The 13,330-nt window shown below is 28.7% G+C and overlaps 1 protein-coding gene across 8 annotated transcripts in view; it reads left to right on the top strand.

The window, feature by feature from the left end:
- The window catches only part of LOC111620188 (poly(rC)-binding protein 3-like), a 170,876-nt gene that overhangs the window by 49,566 nt on the left and 107,980 nt on the right, over positions 1 to 13,330 (top strand). For all 8 annotated transcript variants that reach the window (XM_023362082.1, XM_023362081.1, XM_023362080.1 and 5 more), the window contains one exon: positions 9,327 to 9,460. In XM_023362082.1, coding sequence (XP_023217850.1) covers positions 9,386 to 9,460 — 75 coding nt within the window. In that variant the 5' untranslated portion in view covers positions 9,327 to 9,385. The remainder of the gene's footprint in view (positions 1 to 9,326; positions 9,461 to 13,330) is intronic.

The raw sequence follows: 13,330 nt of genomic DNA, 5'->3' as shown, positions 1-13,330 counted from the left end.
AACGTTCGGTTTCTGTAAAAGCAAAGGCGTTAGTCTCCGAGAAAGCGTTTTCTTAAATAGTGAAATAATACGGCTGCAAGATTAATTTTTAAGTGATAACTTGTTAAAAATATATAAATTTCTATAATTTTTGTGAAAGTTTTTAAATATTTAATGACAATCGTTTTAAATCTGCTATTTATTGATTGAAATGCAGAAATAGTAGCGATCGATAGTTTTATACATAAAAAGTGCAAATTTAATTCGAAAATATTCATTTGTTACATTCTCGTCATTGTTAAGAAGGTTATTTCATAATTCTAATATCTGTTATTTATTGTAGGAAAGGTCGAAAGATTGATTAATGAAGTGGCCATTCTTCGATGGACATTTTAAAAGATTATTCCTAGATAAATTATCGTTTTGATCGATTTATTTCACACAATATTTATCCTACTAAATACGGCAGAATTCTTTGCTCCGGGCATTGATTTTGTGATTTTTCCACTCCCCGTTGATATCCGGTATCGAAGATGACGAGCCGAAAGATGAAAAAGTGCAGGTTTGCACTCAATTTATCGCGATAATTTCTAAGACGCATAATTAGAATCGCACGTTTCGAATCGCGTATATGATAAAATGACAGCTAATTTTATACAACTGTCGATCCGTATTATGATAGGGGAGAAATTTAATCCGTGACGTACACAGATGAATAACTGGATATTGTTAATGCTTATTATCGAACTAAATAGAGAGAGAGAGAGAGAGAGAGAACGCGCTTAAGCTGTTATGCCTTTAGGGAGCTTTGTTAAACGGGTATCAAGCGAAATTTTGCTACTTCACTTTCGATAAACTACTTCGCCCCTTCGTCGCAGATGTCTCGGAGATTCATTTAATACATGAATTATGCATCAGATAAACATTCACTCACTAGATCTAACGAGTAAAATCCGAAAAAAAATTCCTTGTAACGGAGGAGTTTTTTGGCATCCCCCTACTCACGCGACTAGACATTTGGGAGGGGATAATTTTTCTTCCTCCTAAAAAGTGAGATCGATTCTGTACGTTGTCATGGTAACCAATTTGCAACCTCCGCTTGCGGGAAAAGGGAGGCTGAAGAGAGTATCCACGGCAGTTGGTCGAAATGAATTCTTCCTCTGGCTTAGATCACTTGTATCTAATTTTTTTTTCTCGGGATATTCTTCGATTTACGGCTTTACAAAAATAACGACTTGCGTAATGATTTCGAAACAATGAGCATTTAACCTATATAGATAAAAATTCTATTTTATATAATTAGTGTCGATCATGTATGCTCTTATATTTTAAGGGTTTTTCAGTTTATGATATACTTTAGGAACAGATAAAATTAGTAAATGATAGAAAAAAAAGATATGTATAAAAAAATAGTTATGTAAATTTTTCCTTTGCGTTAGCTTTGCTTTTTCGGAAAGGTACATAGTTTCAAGGACTAGTTTTTTCTTGGATGCCATTTTGTCAGAAAAAAACAGGAGGAAGACTGTTTGTGACCAAAATATTCACCGGGATAACGTTTTTTGATAGTAAGAAATGCGTTAAAGTGCAAATTCTTATCGAATGGTTCAAATGACTTGTTTGTCTAAGATAACTTATGATTACAAAGCAACATCTATTTGAAGATAGAGATTACTGGAATCTCTGGGGAAGTGCAGACATGGCTGAATCACTGTTTGATTTGTCTTCCATCTCTATGACGTCATATGTGCTGCAGGCTATTCTTGTCGAAGCCTACATTCCAGTTTATTTAGTTGTAGCCCATTGGTCGATATCATCTTTTGTTCTCTCGAAACAGATATCCAAGCTGTATTTTCTCCTTTAGGCTCCTCTCCGTCTCGGCTTCTTAGCAAATGACTCCAAATATAAATATATGGTCGAATATATTTTTGAATAAAACTTTGCATACGATCTTTCTTTTTTAATAATTATACATTAAAGGTTTTTTTATATTATTATTAAACATTCGTTTCAGGCGTTTCTCTAGTGCGTGTTTTATACAGTTGTGAAAAGCAAGCTGTTATTATCCACTTTTCTGTCAGTTCCAGAAAATACTTTATTTATATATACGTATTCAAGAAACATTATCTGTCATACTTTGCGTGAGGAGTATTACTTTGTTAAAGTTCTGTTTAAATCAATGAAATAACTCTTCCATTTAAATTATTGAAGAAGTCGATTTTGTGTGAACCTGTAGGAAAAACTCAGACACATGATTTTAAAAAACTTAGTTGTATAGTACATATTATTTCTCTTCTCCATTTTTAATTATAAAACTATAAGTAATGTTATATAATAAAACCGTTTATTTTTGCTATATTTTGATTGAATGCAGGTTACTTTTCTTAGATTAATTTGGTCCCAAATTAATGTTCCAGCATTTCAACTCAGATTTATCGATGCCATTATATTTTAGATTATTTCGGTTTAAATAAAATGCAAATAAAATAAAAAGCGAAGAAAGCAATGAACAGGTTTATAAATCTCGATTATCGATATTTATTCTATTCATTTCCATAATCATTATTTTCGGTGACATTTTTCTAGAATTTTAACTATCGAAACATCTTTCTGCATATTTGGAGGCTATCCAATATTCAATTACCTTTCTAAAAAGATAGATCAACAATTAAATATATATGTGTTATATTATCTCTAATTTTTTATTTTTTCTTTCATATTATGCATAGTCTTGCATAGACTATATAGTTTTGAATCGCCAAACTTATTTGGAAAGTAAGACTAATCTACTCTCATAAATTTTATTTTCTTCCGGTTTTCGCTCGGAAAATTCCAGCTTGTACTGTACATCCGGGCCACATTTCGGTTTTCGAACACAATTTCCAATAATGCACCATGTAAGGAGGGATAACAATAACTTTGGAGTTAAATTGGCTTTTTTCTTTCTCTTATCTCGTTCTGAGCCATTCCTATGTTTCCGAATTCAAACTCGTTCGGATAGACTATGTTGTTTTTCTATAAGCTCTATTTTATAAAAAAAATAATAAATATGTAAGTTAATACGTTTTATACATTACAATTAAATTTTTTTCATTGGTTTTTTAAGATAAAATTAATTTACGACTTTAAATCATAAACTACTTTAGTATAATTGTAATAACATATTAATATTTCAGATAAGTATGTTAACGACAGCTATAAATTTTATAGATATTAATTTATTTTAAAATTACATAAGATTTGGAAGCTCGCAAATGTTTAGAAATTAATACATTTGTTTTAATAATAATAATTATTATTATTGTTAAACATTAGGGCTTCACAACAGTACATATATCACACTACAGAAAGCTGCCATACTAAACACACGTTACATCGTCGGGAAATTCTTAAATACGGATATATACACGAACAACACGTAAACATATTAATAGCTTTATGTAGTTGTGCCTTGACCCTGGTCCAGCATAGCGCTAAGTACAGGTATATATAGCGTGTAGAATAAACTATACTAACATCTCTATAATTATACTGTATATACACATTATTGTTATGAAGGTGTTGGTAGGATGCATTAAATCTATGTATGTATGTATGTATGTACAGTAGAGCATCGATTATCCGACCCCGATCAACCGTCACATCTGTTAACGGACCGTTCTAGTCGGCAAATTCAAATGTCCGCTAATGATGTGGCGCTACAATATTTGGCTATGTCTTGGTTACTTTAATAGTATTTTTACGTGTTTTAGCTGGCAACATGGCTCGACCATGAAAGGGAGCTAGTATTTAAACGAGGCTTAACTTTCTAATTTTTAACGATACAATAGCGACGATTATTATTTTAAAAAATTTTTGTTAGGCTTAACATCGATGAAAATTCNTATACAATAGTATATATTGTTGTTACAAATCATATAATCTGTAATAATAATATATAATATCATTACATATACATATAAGTTATGAGTATTTATAAGTTATCTTAAAAAGTTTGAAAATCTTAAATATTCGTTTGATGTTTGACGTTAAATATTTTGATTCGGATCCGTAGCCTTCATTTTCTCATTTCACCATTAATCATTCGAGGAAACGGTTGAAATGATGTCAAATTTAATTAAACTTTTGCCAGTTTTTAAAAATAATCGTATTCTGTTTTTAACTCATTCGGAATTATTCATCTCAATCTTTCTCAAATTATAATAATTTTTTTTTCCTTTTCAGTCTTTGCTCTTCATCCTTTTAATCAATTCTCATTTTACATTAGACCGTTCAAAACATTACAATTTATTTCATTGATTTAATTTTCAACAAAATTCTGAAAACACGTTTTAATTAGCGCTCATTTTTTTTAGACCGCTAACTTTTTTTAAACTAATAAACTTAATTTTTATAGGAATATTCAAAATAAAAGGTTTGGAAATTTAACAAGTGAAAAAATATTTAATGTTTAGGCAATACTTCAAGTATTATATTCAGGAAAGAGAAAATTTATTTAAATTTGTTTTAGTTTAGAAATTTATTATTATATCATATTTGTGGTTATATACTCGTATATGTTACTATTTAAAAACTCCAAAATATTTCAAAATATAACATTTGGGATGTATAATTTTGAAGAAAGAGAAAGGAAAAAATTACTATTTATTCAGTTAAACAGAAAAAAAATGTTCGAAATAATAACGTTTTGAGGATATGTCGAAAAAGTAACGTGCCATATTTTTTAGCTAAAAAAATATACCGAATTGTTCGAAACTTGACGTTGTTGTCACAGCACAAGTCTATAGAGAATATTCGTGTTATCAACAGGTCTCGACGAAATTTCAAACGATATTCGGGAAGAAAAACGGAGAACTCGCATTCGTCGCCTTGTAAATAACAATTTCCGATTTACTAGAAACAATCGAGAGCCGTTCATTGGCCAGACAAAAGGAGAAACCAAATCAGAATTCAGTAAACAATAACAGAATTATTTAGTATCGTGATAATCTGACTGTTTTTCCAATCGAATACACAGATATAAAATGAGATTTCTATCGAGTTCGCTAATCGCGCTGATTGATTTCGAGTGTCAGAGCGGAAAGGATGCGAGTCAACCGCAAATACTTGTTATCGAAACAAACAAACAATTTTCTTAGGTAGATTCTAATAATCCGATTATCCGAGGAAGATGTCTAAAACAATTTGACGAAGTTCTCATCGATAAATAAATGTTTCTACATCGAGCTCTGAAGTCCGTTGACTCGAAATGTTTGGAGAATTAAGTGAGAAATTTAATCGGAATTTTAAAATGATTTCGGTTTATCATTATTATAATTAAAATTTATATTAATTATTATATTATTTTTAATCTAACGCGATCGGTCGTTTATTTTTTATTTTCGAATTTCTTGTAACAAATACTTTCGAATATTTATCAATATTTGACATTCTTACTACTGTTTCCTTTCGAGTCTGTCTGCAGAAGTCCGGATTATGATGTAATTGTCTCGTAAGAGTTGCTCCCTATAAATTGCATATAAATAGAAATATGAATCCTTAAAATCGTTCATATTTCTAGAAACAAATATGACGAAGTTATGTAATTTCTGTAAGACATCTCTGTTTTTTGTATATCGCTACTTGAAATGTCTTAAAATTTAACCTGCAGTTATAGAATGAATCGAGAATTTTGAACATTTTTTGGAATTTGTATTAAGTTATTGTTTTTAAAATAATTTTTTGCAAAAATTCGCTTATAGCCATAATTTTTAGTTTACTTAAAATGCCTATTTTTATAACGCTAAAATAAAGCTTCTTTAATATTTAACTGCTACGTTAGTTAGTTAATTATATATATGTATGTATATCCAAGCAAGGCAATTTACACTTACTAGTCACTAAATTTTATTCACATTTAAATCTTAGAGGAAATTTCGTTTTGAGAAGTTATCAAACATAAAATAAACAATGAATTTTATAAATTTTCACAAATATTACTGCAGTTTTTATACTTCATGTTCTCATAAAATTTTTTTATGAGAACATGAAATACAAAAATGATTTGTCAATATTAGGAAACACACGACGATTTGATATGATTTCTATTATGAAAAATAAATACGATATAACGTAACGATATATCAAATAGTCTTCGAATTAGAAAAATACGAAATGTAATGAAATTCTCATTACGAAATACCACAATAAAATATCATCGGATAATAATCACAATTACTATTTATTGTCTTCTGTGAGGTTTTAAGAGAGAGAGGTAAAACTCGATTTTTTATAATTTTTAATTTAATGAAATGGTTTTTTTTTCTTTGAAAATAATTTTTGTTCTTTAGTTAAGTTTTATAAAAATCATTTGAATAATATCCTATCCCCTTTAGTTTACAGAATACAACGGTGTTTTTCGAGTAGTGAACAGGTAAGAACACGTATCTTATAATTCCCTTGCGGAAAAACAGTAAGAGATAGAACAAATGTTCGCAATAGAATTTTATTTTTTATTCTGAAATGTTTAAGATTTGACATTACACTAGATAAGAGAAAGTACTGAAAACTAAAAAAATCTAATCTCTCGGCTCCGTATAAGAAAAATATTAATAAAAATCGTTGTTTACATTTATGTTTTTGTTACTATATAGTTAAAAATATAAACTTTTTAAACATATGTATAAAAGTTTGAAATATGATAGTCACAAATATATAACATTGAGTAAATCTAAATCTGTGTTCAGATTTAACTCATTTAACTGTATTTGCTTCGAGTATTATTATGTAAAAATTATCTTTACAGTTTTCTAGACAACGTTCTGTACAGATTGAATATGATTATTTTGCAATGGAATATACACGCTGTATTAACCTCCGTCTCTGAACATTTGTTAATTTAAAAATATATATATATAAATATAATATAATATATTCCATTACACAGAATTTTATAATTAATGTTCTGTGAAAACAACTGTATTTTATGTTATATTGAAACAAAATTAAAATTAATTCGTATTCCGATACCTTATTACATTAATTTAGCTGTATACAATAGTATATATTGTTGTTACAAATCATATAATCTGTAATAATAATATATAATATCATTACATATACATATAAGTTATGAGTATTTATAAGTTATCTTAAAAAGTTTGAAAATCTTAAATATTCGTTTGATGTTTGACGTTAAATATTTTGATTCGGATCCGTAGCCTTCATTTTCTCATTTCACCATTAATCATTCGAGGAAACGGTTGAAATGATGTCAAATTTAATTAAACTTTTGCCAGTTTTTAAAAATAATCGTATTCTGTTTTTAACTCATTCGGAATTATTCATCTCAATCTTTCTCAAATTATAATAATTTTTTTTTCCTTTTCAGTCTTTGCTCTTCATCCTTTTAATCAATTCTCATTTTACATTAGACCGTTCAAAACATTACAATTTATTTCATTGATTTAATTTTCAACAAAATTCTGAAAACACGTTTTAATTAGCGCTCATTTTTTTTAGACCGCTAACTTTTTTTAAACTAATAAACTTAATTTTTATAGGAATATTCAAAATAAAAGGTTTGGAAATTTAACAAGTGAAAAAATATTTAATGTTTAGGCAATACTTCAAGTATTATATTCAGGAAAGAGAAAATTTATTTAAATTTGTTTTAGTTTAGAAATTTATTATTATATCATATTTGTGGTTATATACTCGTATATGTTACTATTTAAAAACTCCAAAATATTTCAAAATATAACATTTGGGATGTATAATTTTGAAGAAAGAGAAAGGAAAAAATTACTATTTATTCAGTTAAACAGAAAAAAAATGTTCGAAATAATAACGTTTTGAGGATATGTCGAAAAAGTAACGTGCCATATTTTTTAGCTAAAAAAATATACCGAATTGTTCGAAACTTGACGTTGTTGTCACAGCACAAGTCTATAGAGAATATTCGTGTTATCAACAGGTCTCGACGAAATTTCAAACGATATTCGGGAAGAAAAACGGAGAACTCGCATTCGTCGCCTTGTAAATAACAATTTCCGATTTACTAGAAACAATCGAGAGCCGTTCATTGGCCAGACAAAAGGAGAAACCAAATCAGAATTCAGTAAACAATAACAAAATTATTTAGTATCGTGATAATCTGACTGTTTTTCCAATCGAATACACAGATATAAAATGAGATTTCTATCGAGTTCGCTAATCGCGCTGATTGATTTCGAGTGTCAGAGCGGAAAGGATGCGAGTCAACCGCAAATACTTGTTATCGAAACAAACAAACAATTTTCTTAGGTAGATTCTAATAATCCGATTATCCGAGGAAGATGTCTAAAACAATTTGACGAAGTTCTCATCGATAAATAAATGTTTCTACATCGAGCTCTGAAGTCCGTTGACTCGAAATGTTTGGAGAATTAAGTGAGAAATTTAATCGGAATTTTAAAATGATTTCGGTTTATCATTATTATAATTAAAATTTATATTAATTATTATATTATTTTTAATCTAACGCGATCGGTCGTTTATTTTTTATTTTCGAATTTCTTGTAACAAATACTTTCGAATATTTATCAATATTTGACATTCTTACTACTGTTTCCTTTCGAGTCTGTCTGCAGAAGTCCGGATTATGATGTAATTGTCTCGTAAGAGTTGCTCCCTATAAATTGCATACAATAATAATAATTATGATGATTATTATCAGAATTATTATTTTTGTGCGAAACAACGCTATCGCACAGCAATCTTTATTCTCTTATCTATGTATAAAATTAATTCGTATATTAAAATTTTGATTAATTTTGATGAAAATAATGAATTTGGAACGTTCTCTCGTCTTATTTTTACAATAAATTTGCCATATACGTTAATCCGACTCCGTGTGTTACAGTATATACGNCGTCTCCTTTTCACCAAGACCAACATTTTGGTTTTTACTACTCGCAAGGAAAGTTAAAATGGTTTTCTTAAAAACACTTTTATAATTTTATAAACGCAGTAGTAACTAATCAACACGAAACTAATTTTGTTATTCATAAGATGTTAAATTTTAATAAGTTCAGAGTTTACGACTCGTGTCATTACCGATGCGATCGTTGAGACTCCGAGGGATTTTAATACTTTGTAGAGAGGTTCGTTACGTTTTGTCACCACTGTTGCCAAACTTTGTAATTCGTTTGGCTAGAAACCAACAAGGAGGAGTTCATTCTTTCACTGTCGCACATGTAAAGAAGAAGAATCATATTTGGAAGAGTGCCTTATTTCCTTCTCGACCACAATAGCGAAAAGACTATAAAACTCTATAGCGATATTATTCTTACGCTCTAGATTCGTTAACGTGCACTTGTTTCTTCCTGTAGATCCAATCTGACACGGAACTGCTTCCCTCTGACGTGGTGCCCTTCCTCACAAGACCAGCATGGCTTCTCTAGATAACCTTCCTAGCGACGGACCTTCCGTTACCCTTACCATTCGACTTATTATGCAAGGAAAGGTATGTGATTAAAGATTATTTTAATAAATTGTTGTCAATCACTGAAAAACCGCTTGTAAAAATTTGATAATTGTATATATTGGTCGAATTCATAATTGATTCTTATTTAGCTAAAGTTAGTGTCGATTAAATAGAGAATTTGAGATAATTAAAAATGCATTCGTTTCATGTTTTCCGAAAACATGAAAAACTTCAATAGGAAAACAGTTTTGATGGAATAAACTTTAGGCTCGGATTTTATGAGCCACGCTTCATATTGTTGCTTTCCCTGAAATGTTAATTTCCTTTTTACAATCTTCATTAAAATTAGTTATTTTTTTGAAGATTTTCATCTTCAGCATTCAGATATATTTTCTAAATATTACGTTGAAAATGCTACGTAAAAATTAGTTTGTAATTTTTATTATTTTAAATTGTTCAAAAATATTTTAAAATTATCTAAAGTGGTTTGTGAAAAATTTATTATATTTCGTTTTTTTTGTTTTGTTGGCTTTGCAAATCGTTCTAAAATAAATTTAAAATTGTAAGCTTTTGTATTACTAGATATTCATTTAATTCAGGCTGATGCATGAAACTTACATAAATTGTTTGTATTTTTTTATTTATTTATAAAATAATAATTTTATTGCATATTGTAAATTTATATTAAGTTTCTTCTACATTGTAATACATTTGATTTTGAACGATATACAGATAACAATATACATTTAAGATACATGTCATATTTTTATGAACGTTGCGAGCATTAAATTATTTTCACAAAGTTTATTTTTTTTTAACAGGCTAATATCTTTAAATTTGTTAAGAATGCATTTTTAATCAATCAAGTATGAATCAAGCGTGGTTATTATTTTAATCTTTATTCTGAAATTTTATCTGAAATGATCTTGTTAGTCTTTCTTTGCTATATAATATTTTGTTTAGAAAAAAAAGTTGTTTAGAAATAAATTTCTATAATTCTGCTATAAATGAAAGTAATGTATAAATATACGATAGATGACGTTTTATATATAACCGCATTTTTAAGAGATGCTGGATTAAACCTAATTATAGTGTATTATACTCAACTCTATCAAGAAGGTTAATTGTTTTAAGATAAGATCGCGTTAGTTAGATATAATGTTCTAAAATTGAAATTTGGACTAAAGATCTTTATAGAAAACGTATTGAAACGGTACGTGACTATTTTGGCACGTAAACAAAGAAACAATAGATTTAGCTACACCTTAATGAGCACACTTAAACAATAACGTATGTGGATAAATTCTAGAACACGCTTTCTCTCTCTCGATTTTTTCTCAATAGGAAATCAACTTTTGTAAATGACTTGGCAAAATTGTTAAGTTCTTTTTACTTTTAATTCTGATATAAGACAGTGATTGTTTTTATCTTTGATTGCACAAGGGAATATTTTCTTTATTTTTTATTTTATTTTATTTTTTTGTTTTTGTTCTTCTGCCAACGGGATAGAAATGCCGAACATAGTTTTCCTTTTAGTGTCTCTGTCTAGTTTACTTCACAAACGTTGTCGAAATCAATCTAATAGCATTTTTTTTAAACATCTGTAGCGACATTAATTTCAGTAATAAAAATTAAGTCGGAAATTAAATATATATTTCTTAGTCCGTTCATATCAGTTCTAGATAAACTGGTCTCTAACTTCATCGCTCTACCAATTAGAACTTTTAAAAACAGAAATGAATTTGAAGGAATTAAAATATAAAAAAAGAACACATTTCAAAACCATTCAGTTGTATAATAAATTAGTAATTTTTAGTTGTTATCTGCATATCGCTTCTGTCAATCAATATTCATTAGTTTTATAGAGCGATTACTCTCTACCACTTACTAAATATATCATCGTTTGAAGCGAGTAAGTCATTACGATAACTCATTAGAACAAATTGATATCATTTGATTTCGAAGTACACGAATTAGGACTTGCAAACCGAGACAATGTTTCGAATAATTGAAAAATTAATGCACTTCAAGAATCGTTAGAAATTTTGAACATCCAGTATAAACTCCAAACGTGATAAAGTTGTTTGTTAGAATTTATACACATTTTAAAGATTTTCGGTTCGCGATTAGACATATTTTCAAAGCAACAAAAATTTTTAAACCAACTTGTTTTTCCCTCTTCGTTTTCCTAGAAAATTGGCGAGAGAGAAATTCTTGTTAAGCAGTTTTTCTGTAGAATTTATTGTTTCTTCTATTACTAAGTAATATGATGAAATCACAGAAACTAACATTCCATAGCCATTTCTAATTGATGGCAGAAACAGTTAAGGCATTCTACTACCGCTCTGAGAGATCCGAAGCCGAATATGGGCGAGCAACGCCCCAGGAATTTTTCATACTCTGTCTGTTCCGGATATATCGGACCCTGTCCATGACCACTCTGCCACTCCCATTGTGGGCCTGGCTGAACCTGCGATGGATATGATTAAAAAGGTCTTCTTATTGCCCACCGGGTAAAGAGGCAAAAAAAAGAAAAAAAGGCTTATTTTCATAGTATCATTTTCTAGTCTATTTCTCTTTAGATAAATCTTTTCAAACTAAATAAACGTTAAAAATTTGCGTAGGAAATTTTAAATGATATAAATGCACACATTTCAAAATTTTATCTATCGAAAGTTTAGATTAAAAAATAAGTGACCGTGAAAATTTTTAATTTTTTCTTTTTGCCTTTTTTTTTGTATTTGGTGGATGCATGCTGTCAATCGTATCAGGGTTCGCTCAAGCAAGAAATTCCTTGTCTTGAATGACTACACACGAATACAAGTCAATTTTGGGGAAACGACATGATTCCGCTTAAACAGATTTTATAAGAACGTGCGGAGAGGGATTTCCCCCCCTTTACTTTAAGGACATTTTAAAAGTTTTTATCGCAAGTTAATTGTATAAACATGAATTATTTTAAATTCATATAAACTCGCTTAGATGCTGTTTAAATTTTGGATTATGTGTAAATGCAATTTGAGTAAATATTCGGTATTAATGAACGCAAGTTATATGATATAACGTTAAAAATTTAGTTTATTATACCGATTTCACGATTTAAGTGAAAATCGACGTTTGCTTACTATTACAAACATTAAAAAATAATTGTAGGCGATAATTAAACTTTCTTTTGTCGTTATAAATTTCAAACTTTAAAGAATGAATGCATTTCGTAATTTCTCATTTATTTTCCCAATTCTGGAAAGAAAATTGAATAAAAATTCTGCTTTTATTTTTCACATTTAAATTCTTTCGGTTTTCATTAAACAAATGGAGAAGATGGAAGTTTCTCGTTAGCGTTCATTGCGAAAGCCATTTTTCCTAGTTGAAAATAGCTTAAACGATGGTCGACAAATGTAAATGGATGGTCACTAAAATAATAAGTGGCACGTAACCTAATTCCGAGTCTGTCGTTTAGCTTTAATTTTTAATCTGATCTTTTACAATTAATTTAGTCTAATGGTTTTCGTCGATATGTCTTGGATAGAAGCAACCTACGCATAATGTATTGTACTTAAGTTTTAATTTACTGAAATAAAAAAAATAACTTGCAGGATAATAAAGCATCGTTAAAAATCATTTGCAATCTATAACTTAAATATCATTTATTCATTTATAATTTATTTTTTTTAAAAATTGAAAAAATTATTTTTTGCCAACTAATTGCCTTCTAAATTTAAAGAAGCAGTTGTTTTCAAATTCATATTATTGATCGTTATTTTTTGTTATAGTGGAAGAATTAAAGTAAAATTCGTTTAAAGAGTTATTCTTATTGCTTTTGTTTTGACAAGATTCCAGAAAACAAATTAATAGAGTTTAAAATGTATTGTGAAAGTAAGAAATGATTAATCAATGCTCTTCGATATT

The sequence above is a fragment of the Centruroides sculpturatus genome, unplaced genomic scaffold (assembly GCF_000671375.1).
Source record: "Centruroides sculpturatus isolate CEXI.00-Female unplaced genomic scaffold, Cexi_2.0 scaffold206, whole genome shotgun sequence".
Taxonomy (NCBI): domain Eukaryota; kingdom Metazoa; phylum Arthropoda; class Arachnida; order Scorpiones; family Buthidae; genus Centruroides; species Centruroides sculpturatus.
This window is presented reverse-complemented; position numbering and strand designations above follow the sequence as displayed.